The 12190-nt window shown below is 33.6% G+C and overlaps 3 protein-coding genes across 3 annotated transcripts; 2 read left to right on the top strand and 1 right to left on the bottom strand.

The window, feature by feature from the left end:
- The first annotated feature begins 7400 nt into the window (after positions 1-7400).
- On the top strand, positions 7401-9465 carry LOC121754659 (protein FAR1-RELATED SEQUENCE 5-like). The gene is made up of 3 exons (XM_042149983.1): positions 7401-7410; positions 8272-9019; positions 9273-9465. The coding sequence occupies exons 1-3, from the start codon at positions 7401-7403 to the stop codon at positions 9463-9465; spliced, it is 951 nt and encodes a 316-aa protein (XP_042005917.1).
- Positions 9466-9511: 46 nt separating this feature from the next.
- On the top strand, positions 9512-10729 carry LOC121754657 (protein FAR1-RELATED SEQUENCE 5-like). Its single transcript, XM_042149982.1, has one exon. It carries the CDS (start codon positions 9512-9514, stop codon positions 10727-10729), a length of 1218 nt encoding a protein of 405 aa, XP_042005916.1.
- A 693-nt stretch (positions 10730-11422) lies between these two features.
- Positions 11423-12129, bottom strand: LOC121755121. Its single transcript, XM_042150409.1, has 2 exons — positions 12037-12129; positions 11423-11948 (listed from the first exon to the last, which is right to left on the bottom strand). Exons 1-2 carry the CDS (start codon positions 12112-12114, stop codon positions 11583-11585), a joined length of 444 nt encoding a protein of 147 aa, XP_042006343.1. The 5' UTR covers positions 12115-12129; the 3' UTR covers positions 11423-11582.
- Between the last annotated feature and the right edge of the window lie 61 nt (positions 12130-12190).

Genomic DNA, 12190 nt, shown 5'->3' with positions numbered 1-12190 from the left:
TTTCTCCTACAAAATTGAGATTCGAATCACATGCCATGTCGTCTGCAATTTGAAATCGTCCGATTATGGAGCTGAAACGTCTTCGATCAGAATGCTGAAATTGAAAACAAATTGGACGATAATCATGGAACTAAATAATTTGGAACTAAAATTGCTGAAACTGAATACAAATTTGATGTAATTGGGATCAAAATTGTCTACAACTAAAGACGGAATCGATGAAACTATGGAATAACACCAACATTACCAGATTTGGATTGAAAAAGTGAGAACCAATTATCGACAATTGAGATTCTCGTGAATATGTTGGCAAAAATTAATGGTGGAATTCTCCAATATAAGCTGCAGATTTGGATGAAAATGGATTGAATATCATTGGAAAATCATCCGTACATCACTGTTAGCATGATTTTACTTCACTCTTGTTTACAGAAAACATCACTATTAGCATGATTTTACTTTACTCTTGTTTACAAAACACATCACTCTTATTATGATTTTACTTCACTCTTGTTTACAAAACACACCACTCTTAGCATGATTTTACTTCATTGTTGTTAACAAAACACATCACTCTTAGCATGATTTTACTTTTACAAAACACATCACTCTTAGCATGATTTTACTTCACTGTTGTTTACAAAACACGTCACTTTTAGCATGATTTTACTTCACTCTTGTTTACAAAACACATCACTCTTAGCATGATTTTACTTCACTCTTGTTTACAAAACACATCACTCTTAGCATGATTTTACTTCACTGTTGTTAACAAAACACATCACTATTAGCATTATTTTACTTCACTGTTGTTTACAAAACACATCACTCTTAGCATGATTTTACTTCACTCTTGTTTACAAAACTCATCACTTTTAGCATGATTTTACTTCACTCTTGTTTACAAAACACATCACTCTTAGCATGATTTTACTTCACTCTTGTTTACAAAACACACCAGTCTTAGCATGATTTTACTTCACTCTTGTTTACAAAACACATCACTCTTAGCATGATTTTACTTCCTTCTTGTTTACAAAACACATCACTCTTAGCATGATTTTACTTCACTCTTGTTTACAAAATACATCACTCTTATTATGATTTTACTTCACTGTTGTTTACAAAACACATCACTCTTAGCATGATTTTACTTCACTGTTGTTTACAAAACACATCACTCTTAGCATGATTTTACTTCACTGTTGTTTACAAAACACATCACTCTTAGCATGATTTTACTTCACTCTTGTTTACAAAACACTCCAGTCTTAGCATGATTTTACTTCACTCTTGTTTACAAAACACATCACTCTTAGCATGATTTTACTTCCTTCTTGTTTACAAAACACATCACTTTTAGCATGATTTTACTTCACTCTTGTTTACAAAACACATCACTCTTAACATGATTTTACTTTACTCTTGTTTACAAAACACATCACTCTTAGCATGATTTTATTTCCTTCTTGTTTACAAAACACATCACTCTTAGCATGATTTTACTTCACTCTTGTTTACAAAACACATCACTCTTATTATGATTTTACTTCACTGTTGTTTACAAAACACATCTCTCTTAGCATGATTTTATTTCACTCTTGTTTACAAAACACATCACTCTTAATATGATTTTACTTCACTGTTGTTTAAAAAACACATCACTATTAGCATGATTTTACTTCACTCTTGTTTACAAAACACATCACTCTTATTATGATTTTACTTCACTATTGTTTACAAAACACATCACTCTTAGCATGATTTTACTTCACTGTTGTTTTCAAATGAAATCAATTTGGCGACCTAACCAGATTTTGGTATCAAGCTCTTACAAAATTACCATAATACCCCTGCCTTGTTATTATGAAGTAAATTTGTGATTGATGGAACTAATTTCTCCTTAAATTAGAAAATTACATGTATTAATACTAGCCCTTGATTTTCTTGATCTTGTGGCTATGTTTTGTTCTCTAGTTATAGGTTTAAGGGGCTCTTTCCATAGATCACTAATATATATATATATATATATATAGGGGTGCATTATAATGATAACCTCAATTTCCGTAATAACCCTATAACTAAATCTGGACCACACATTTTTAAAATCACGTGGTCTAGATTCAAACTTAGATTTACTTCATAAGAAAAAGTGCGGGGGTAAATATGTCATTTCGCTCATGATAAAATTTACGTATCCAAATTTCACTCATTTAATTTCTGAATTTCGCTCATTTTATCAGTCAGTCAAAAGTATCATTTTATCGACTCAAAGTATCATTCTATACTGCAAAACTATCGTTCTATGCAATAAACCTAACATATATCATTTTATCATTCAGTCAAAAGTATCATTTATCAACTCAGAGTATCATTCTATCCGGCAAAACTATCATTCTATGCAATAAAACTAACATATATCATTTTATCATTCAGTCAAAAGTATCATTTTATCAACTTAGAGTATCATTCTATCTGGCAAAACTATCATTCTATGCAATAAACCTAAAATATATCATTTTATCATTTTATCAGTCACTCAAAAGTATCATTTTATCAACTCAGAGTATCATACTATCCGGCAAAACTATCATTCTATGCAATAAACCTATCATTTTATCAGTCAGTCAAAAGTATCATTTTATCAACTTAGAGTATCATTCTATCCGGCAAAACTATCATTATATGCAATAAACCTATCATTTTATCATTTTATTAGTCACTCAAAAATATCATTTTATCAACTTAGAGTATCATTCTATCCGATAAAACTATCATTCTATGCAATAAACCTATCATTTTATCATTTTACGTGATATTTGGCGAAATTCATTAATTAAATGAGGGAAATGACAATTTTACCCCCGCACCTTTTTTTTATGAAGTAAATCTAAGTTTGAATCTCAAAACTATCATTCTATGCAATAAACCTGTCATTTTATCATTTTATCATTTTACGTGATATTTGGCAAATTTAAAATTAAATGAGAGAAATGACAGTTTTACCCCCGCGTTTTTTTTATGAAGTAAATCTAAATTTGAATCTCAACTGCATGATTAGAAATATGTGTGGTCCAGATTTGGTTATAGGGTTATTACGATATTTAGAGGTTATCATATGATCACGACTATATATATATATATAGGGGTGCATTATAATGATAACCCCAATTTCCGTAATAACCCTATAACCAAATCTGGACCACACATTTTTAAAATCACGCGGTTGATATTCAAACTTAGATTTACTTAATAAAAAAAAGCGCGGGGGTAAATATGTCATTTCGCTCGTGATAAAATTTACGTATCCAAATTTCGCTCATTTAATTTCTGAATTTCGCTCATTTTATCAGTCAGTCAAAAGTATCATTTTATCAACTCAGAGTATCATTCTATCCGGCAAAACTATCATTCTATGCAATAAACCTAACATATATCATTTTATCAGTCAGTCAAAAGTATCATTTTATCAACTCAAAGTATCATTCTATCCGGCAAAACTATCATTCTATGCAATAAACCTAACATATATCATTTTATCAGTCAGTCAAAAGTATCATTTTATCAACTCAAAGTATCATTCTATCCGGCAAAACTATCATTCTATGCAATAAACCTAACATATATCATTTTATCATTTTATCAGTCAGTCAAAAAGTATCATTTTATCAACTCAGAGTATCATTCTATCCGGCAAAACTATCATTCTATGCAATAAACCTAACATATATCATTTTATCATTTTATCAGTCAGTCAAAAGTATCATTTTATCAACTCAGAATATCATTTTATCCGGCAAAACTATCATTCTATCCAATAAACCTATCATTTTATCAGTAAGTCAAAAGTATCATTTTATCAACTCAGAGTATCATTCTATTCGTCAAAATTATCATTCTATGCAATAAACCTAATATAATCGGCACAATACATAATATACAAACCTACAAAGCAGTAAACGTATCATTTTAGCAACTCAGAGTATCATTTTTATAAGGTTACTATCATTTTATCTGCTTAGATTATCATTTTATCAGGTAAAAGTATCATTTTATTAAACAAAAATATCATTTTATACACCAAAAATACCTATCATTCTATCGGCTGAAAGTATCATTCTACCCGGCAAAACTATCATTCTATCGGCTGAAAGTATCATTCTATCCGACAAAACTATCATTTTATGCAGTAAACCTAACATTTATAAGCTAAAAGTATCATTTTATCAACCCATAGTATCATTCTATCCGGCAAAACTATCATTCTATGCAATAAACCTATCATTTTATCATTCAGTCAAAAGTATCATTTTATCAACTCAGAGTATCATTCTATCTGGCAAAACTATCATTCTATCGGATGAAAGTATCATTCTATCCGGCAAAACTATCATTTTATCAGTTTTATGTCATTTTGTCATGTTAAAGTATCATTTTATCAGCTTATATGCAATTTCTTCAGCTAAACTATCATTTTTATAAGCTTACTGTCATTTTATCCGCTTAGATTATCATTTTATCAGGTAAAAGTATCATTTTATTAAACAAAAATGTCATTTTATACACCAAAAATACCTATCATTCTATCGGCTGAAAGTATCATTCTACCCGACAAAACTATCATTCTATCGGCTAAAAGTATCATTCTTTCCGGCAAAACTATCATTTTATAAGTTTTATGTCATTTTGTCACGTTAAAGTATCATTTTATCAGCTTATATGCAATTTCTTCAGCTAAACTATTATTTTTATAAGCTTACTGTCATTTTATCCGCTTAGATTATCATTTTATCAGGTAAAAGTATCATTTTATTAAATAAAAATGTCATTTTATACACCAAAAATACCTATCATTCTATCGGCTGAAAGTATCATTCTACCCGACAAAACTATCATTCTATCGGCTGAAAGTATCATTTTATCCGGTAAAACTATCATTTTATGCAGTAAACCTAACATTTATAAGCTAAAAGTATCATTTTATCAACTCATAGTATCATTCTATCCGGCAAAACTATCATTCTATGCAATAAACCTATCATTCTATGCAATAAACCTATCATTTTATCATTTTATCATTTATCATTCAGTCAAAAGTATCATTTTATCAACTCAGAGTATCAGTCTATCCGGCAAAACTATCATTCTATGCAATAAACCTATCATTTTATCAGTCAGTCAAAAGTATCATTTTATCAACTCAGAGTATCATTCTATCCGGCAAAACTATCATTCTATGCAATAAACCTATAATTTTATCAGTTAGCCAAAAGTATCATTTTATCAACTCAGAGTATCATTCTATCCGGCAAAACTATCATTCTATGCAATAAACCTGTCATTTTATCATTTTACGTGATATTTGGCGAAATTCAATAATTAAATGAGGGAAATGACAGTTTTACCCCCGCACCTTTTTTTTATGAAGTAAATCTAAGTTTGAATCTCAAAACTATCATTCTCTGCAATAAACCTATCATTTTATCATTTTACGTGATATTTGGTGAAATTCAGAAATTAAATGAGAGAAATGACAGTTTTACCCCTGCGCTTTTTTTTATGAAGTAAATCTAAGTTTGAATCTCAACCGCATGATTAGAAATATGTGTGGTCCAGATTTGGTTATAGGGTTATTACGATATTTAGGGGTTATCATATGATCACGACTCTATATATATATATATATATATATATATATATATATATATATATATATATATAGGGTATTCATCTATCAAAAAACGCCCTTAAGTACAAAAATACAGACCAAATCTGAAACGTAGGATCTGATTATGGGCGGCCACGATTTAGTCTTGACAACCATATTGTTAGGTCATAATAAGAATGAATTGAGGCATAAAAGGGTAAAATGGGCACCAAAAAAATAAAAACAAACGTTCCGTTTTTTCTTCGCGAAAATCATGGGAGCATTACTCCACACGCCAGTAGCCTGATTGTTCGGTTCCCGCCTATTCAATTCGTCTCTCCCCCAACATATCTACCTCACCCCAAAAAATCCTAATCACTAAATCACACAACTCTTCTGGAAATTCTGAATAGGCACAACAATTAAAAACTCCAACCACTCTTTGTTCGAGCGAAGATTCGTCAGATACTTCACCTATGTTATTATGACTTCGGTTGGCGCATATTATGACCCAACAGTGATCATTTAAATATTTATATTATACGCGTAAGATGAATTAAATGCTTATTATGACCAAACTTATCTATATGTTATTATGACTTAGATTAGCGCATATTTTGACCCTGAATTGTGCATATAAATATTTATATTATAAACATATGACGTATTAAATACTTATTATGACCAAACATATCTATATGTTATTATAACGTTGATTAGCGTATAGTTGGTATGTATTTAATGGTTAAATTATGTATATTATAAACGTATTACTAATTAAATGCTTGTTATGACCAAACTTAGCTATATGTTATTATGACTTCGGTTGTAGCAGGATTATGACCCAACAGTGATCAATTAAATATTTATATTATAAGCGTAAGACGAATTAAATGCTTATTATGACCAAACTTATGTATATGTTATTATGACTTCGATTAGCGCATATTTTGACCCTGAAGTGTTCATTTAAATGATTATATTATAATCATATGACGTATTAAATGCTTAGTATGACCAAACTAAGCAGAACTACATTAATTGGAATAGGGTATGCAAATTCGACGAAAGATTGAAGGAGAAGAAATTATGGGCTAATAAACTACGATAAAGAGCAGTTAGTGGAGAGATGACAGAGCAAAATTATAGGAAATACTATAACTAACGACATACTACAATTTACTTAATTAACCTTTTTAGATTATAAATAATTAAAATAATAATATGTTCCCATTAAAATCTGGCCATTAATTAATCTAATCTAAAGATTAGATTATCTAATCCAATGGACATAAAACCGTCTGCAATTCTTGGTTTAAGGCCATTTTTGTTTTGATCAAATGCCTATATATATATATATATATATATATATATAGGGATGTATTCATATCCTTTTCTCATATATTCTTCTTTTTCCTTCTTAATCTCAACCTTTAATTTTATAAATCGGATGGCTGAAATTAATCACTGATTCCATTAAATTATAATACCTTAATAAACGATTAAGGGTAGATTTGGTACATGATTATTTGATAGTTATGGAAATCCCATGATTCTCTCATGAGAATATACGGCAGTTTTTTTCCAAAAAACACGTCGATGAAGGAAGGTAATGCTGCGGTGTATATGATTTCGAATCTCTATTTTTTTCCAAGGTTTCAATTATCACAATTCTCAAATCTTTGCTCAATTAATCCTCGGGAGTGTAAGGTTGTCTAATTGGCGTTGGATCTACAGCTTTCGTTTCTAATCAATGGAAGAAGGTAAATCTCGAAGCTTCACGATTCTGTTTTTATTGCGGATGTTTCTGTCTCAATTTGTAGCAGTTTGATTATCTGATTTTTAACCAGCAATAATTAAGTGTATTGTGTTGCCATGGTATAACATGAGCGCTTGCTCTGAAACCTTCCTCCATGGATTCGCTCTCGGCATGTCGAAGGTATTAGGTTGAAACGAGACATATAATGCACATCTAGATGAAGCATAATGAACTTATGATCATATGTAATGCATAATTCTTTGAACTGCTATGTTTTCGGGGTAAAACGGTTTTTTCTGGTTTGCGATGTGTGGTGCACGTTGCTTTTTTCCCCGTAAGGGTTTAATAATCCTAGGGGCTAGGGTATAGTATGTAAACATTAATAACAACATTTAACAAAGCTTTGTGTCTGACCCAGTAATAAATTACGTAGGTCTATAACGTACATAGTTTAATGAATAAAGTTTTTAACAATAATGCATCAACTGATTAACCGTAATGCACTATATTGTTTGTATAATGCATAATATATTATTTGGAATGTGTATGTTGTACGAATTAAAACAGGTATGATTTTATGCCTCGTTTTACTAGGGCTTAAATATCAGTTGTTAGCTTTGGATTTTGGCACACGTTTCTTGTTTTTCCCGAAGGTTTTCATAAGCCAAGGGGGTAGGGTATAGTATGTACAAATAAAAAACGACGTTTTTAATAGTGTGTGTTATACGTATGCATACATCAAGGGTTCGTCCAACTGAAACGTTTGACAGATTGAATGTGTGCAAATCGTGCATTGCTTGGCAGCTTATTTTATTCCAAAGTTGTTATTTTTTGCTGACCCCTTTTTGTTGCCAATTGTGTGCAGTGGTTGTTGTACCTGAATGTTCCGCCGCGATGAAGCCTGTTGTAGGTCAGAAATTCCAATCATTGGATTTTGCTTTTGCTTTCTACGACATATATGCCCGTGCAGTTGGCTTCGATACGCGCAAACAAGCTATGAGGAAGGTTGATGATGTCACGACCTGGTATCAAGTTGTATGCAACAGGGAAGGAAGGAAAAAGGGTGGTGAGGATGACCAGCTGAATGCTCGTTCTGGTTTCACTATCAAGCGTAGGAAGTTATCTAAGCGGTGTGGTTGCACAGCTAGTATATCCTTCAGGTTTTTCTCGGAAGATGGCTCGTCGGGATACATAATTCACGAGTTCAATGAGATTCATAACCATCACATGGTTGAGACGGAACATCAGCAATTCATGTCTAGTAATCGCAAGTTGGATGATGTTCATCATAAATTTATCCTCGACTGTTCAAGGGCGAATATAGGACCCACGCTTACATTTAAGGTATTGAAGGAGATTCTTGGTGGGTTCGAACTGACTGGTTGCACGGTTGGGGATATCAGGAATGCCTCACGGGACATCAAAGAATATGCACAAGGATATGATGTACAAATGGTGTTGGATGACATGGCGAGGAAGAAGGAGATTTCCGAGGCTTACACCTATCACTACGAAGTTAACGAATCTGACCAGTTGGTTGCTTTGTTTTGGTGCGACGGTGTAATGAAGAGAAATTACCACATGTTTGGTGATACTGTGTCCTTCGACTCCACGTACAACACAAATCGGTTGAAACTGACTACTGTGTTATTTATGTTTACTATATGTATCTATTGTATATTATGTGCATTATTACTGGATGTTACTGCTTTACGCATTGCCGCAAGTTGCATTATGATATGTTTACGCTACTGAAGAAATATATATAGTATGCATTATTAATTGATGTACGTGCATTACGAATTACAATATGTTGCATTATGATATATTTTAGATTCTGACTGCAGGTAATTGTCATGTATGCAGGTACTGTATGATCTTCACTCCTTTCACTGGAAAGGATAATCATGGTAGTCCTGTGACATTTGCAGCAGGGGCTGGTTTGCAGCGAGAAAACAGGGGCTTTTGCTTGGCTGTTCAGACATTTTGTAGATTGTATGGGTGTAGCACCCAGGATGATTGTGACCTATCAAGATTTGGGTATGCGATCAGCGATTGAAGAGGTCCTAGTCGGCACACGTCACCGTTGGTGTATGTGGCATATTATGCATAAATTGGCAGTCAAGGTACCAAACAGATTATTGCGGGACGACAATTTCAAAAAGGAGTTTAACGCTTGTGTTTGGTCGGACCTATTAGAGCCGGACGAATTCGAGGAGGAGTGGAATAGATTGATCGTACATCATCAGCTAGAGGACGTCGAATGGTTCAAAACATTGTATACATATAGGGAGTACTGGATACCGGCGTACTTCAGGGATTTTCCCATGGGATCGATGATTCGGACTACGTCCATATCTGAATCAGAGAACAGTTTTTACAAAAATTTTCTGAAGCCCCGAGCAAACATAGCCGAATTCTACATGAATTTCAACCACGCTATAGAATTCCAGCGGAACAGTAGGACAGCTTTGGACTACCACGATGCCACTTCCATACCCATACTCGCAACTACTCTTCCATTTGAGAAACATGCTTCCACATTATTTACCGACAGTATGTTCAGGAAAATACAAGAAGAAATTGTGGAGGGTAATGAAAGATGTCGTGTGCTGAGTTTTATGTCCGGAGAATCTGTTGACACATACAAGCTTGGCGACAGCAAGCGCAATGCATATTTTGTTCGTCATGACAAGACGGATGATACTTACTTTTGCGAATGCAAACTTTTTGGTCGTCATGGTTATTTGTGCAGTCATATATTTTTCTTGTTTCGGAACAATGAGGTGAAAAAGATCCCGGACAAATACTGTGAAAGCCGATGGATGAAGACTTCTTTAGCCAAGGCTGTACACGGGGAGTTTCATGATCCAGTGCTTACCCACTCATCCGCTGACGATAGGCAAACTGTGTCCAAGCAGGCGATTTCGATGTTTTATGGTTTTCTTAGACAGTTTGAGACCGACATCGATGCTTTACGGGCATTTGTAGCTGGCATCGAAGAACTTGGCAACTCGCTTCAAACTGGTACTCCGGCAACCTCAGTCGCTGAGAAGAGGCGTATGGTTGAAGAGTTTTATGGAATGGTAAGGCCTGAATCTGTTGCGGTGCATCCTCCCGATGTTGTGAAGACGAAGGGCCACGCCAGCAGCTCGGCAAGCCGTCTTATTTCAAAGAGAGAGAAGGCTATAAAGGATGCGTCTAGGCCTCCTAGACAGTGTAAGGCTTGCCATGAGGTGGGTCATCACGACTCTAGGAATTGTCCTATGCTTAAAGAGATGAGGATGGAGAAAGATGCTCGCAAAGGGAAAAGTCTAGCCTGAATCATATCTTAAAAAAAACAACATTGGTCGTTCTTGGGTCAATTATTTATTTTTAGTAGGATGGTTGTAATTGTATTCCATGGCTTACTTGTTTTTTTGGATTAATCTTATGGGTTTATTAGAGGCTTATAGATCGGTTCATATCTCTATTCATAATCATTATTTTAACTCAATGTGTCATGCTTAATAAATGTAATGTAAAATATACAAATGCATTATTTGAGGTTACCATTGCATTACACATTAGGGGTGGTGCATTATTTGGTTAAAATTCACAAACAACGTTTAATAATGCATTACGTAGTACGAATACTTATATTATATGTAGATATGACCACATAAAACTGAGGCGTACCTTATATGTTGCTTAATAAATGTAATGTAAAATATACAAATGCATTATGTGGAGGTGCCATTGCATTATTCCTACGCATTGGTGCATTATTTGGTTAAAATTCACAAACAACGTTTAATAATGCATTACGTATTACGAATACTTACATTATATGCAGATATGATGCACACAAAATTGAGGCGTACTATATACGGCTCAGTATATTAGGTGTACAATATACACAAGCATTATTTGGTTATGCCTTTGCATTATGCATAAGGTTTGGTGCATTATTTGGTATATGTTGGTCATTATGAGAGTACATCGTCCACCTAAACAGACCAAAAAAACATAACACAAACAAGCAAATAACATAATACATCCATTAATGGTCGCCAGAGTGTTCACATGATAGAAATCAAAAAATGCTATTTTAAAAAACATTGTTTAGTGTATTCAAGCTTCCAAAAAGGAAATAAAGTGCAAATTCTTCCAACAAATACTAGAAATAATCACGCCCTATAACCCATAATTTTCTACCCACTTTTCGAAATTGAAATTTTTAGGTTTATCTCTCCAGAACTTGGTTGCCTTTTTTTGGTTTGCGGCACCGCGGACATTGTAGGGAGAAGTCAGTAGCACCCTTGCAAATTTGATTCGAAACATTTCAAGACTTTTGCTTCCCTTTGCGGTCAGCCCGCAATCCCAATCTTTATCCTTCTCTCCAAAGTACGTCTCCAAGTGGCGCATTACGTACATACCATCCTCCATTATGGACAGGTTGTTCCGCCACGGCAGTGCAACTACATGTGTAGTGCAGCCTCGTATCAAATCAGCCATTCTTGAGTCTTTGCACTTATCAATTGCGTCAGCCAGGAATTTCCGCTAAAACAAAAAGACATAATTGTAACGCATACATAAAATGTGTTTTTATGCATTACAGAGCAAGTAACAGAGTAGTCTCATTACATACCAGCATAGATGGCGTGGTCCCATATTTGTCGGCGAACGATGCGTGCTGCTCAGCCAGGGTGTGGTCAATAATATTCATCTTGCTATCCGGCACATCAAAGCAGACCACATATTGTTGTCTCTCCCCCCAAATTGGGAAGAAGAACTACATGATA

Source organism: Salvia splendens, chromosome 11 (genome assembly GCF_004379255.2).
Source record: "Salvia splendens isolate huo1 chromosome 11, SspV2, whole genome shotgun sequence".
In the NCBI taxonomy this organism is placed as follows: Eukaryota; Viridiplantae; Streptophyta; class Magnoliopsida; order Lamiales; family Lamiaceae; genus Salvia; species Salvia splendens.
The sequence above is the reverse complement of the archived record's forward strand: the minus strand, read 5'-3'. Positions and strand labels throughout refer to the sequence as shown.

Bases quoted from the DNA above. Each gene is read 5' to 3' on its own strand.
- LOC121754659 (XM_042149983.1), top strand. The intron at 9,020-9,272 runs GTACAACACAAA...TCATGTATGCAG, and splicing joins ACTGTGTCCTTCGACTCCAC to GTACTGTATGATCTTCACTC.
- LOC121754657 (XM_042149982.1), top strand. From the start codon at position 9,512: ATGCATAAATTGGCAGTCAAGGTACCAAACAGATTATTGCGGGACGAC.
- LOC121755121 (XM_042150409.1), bottom strand. From the start codon at position 12,114: ATGAATATTATTGACCACACCCTGGCTGAGCAGCACGCATCGTTCGCC. The intron at 11,949-12,036 runs GTATGTAATGAG...TTTTTGTTTTAG, and splicing joins GGACCACGCCATCTATGCTG to CGGAAATTCCTGGCTGACGC.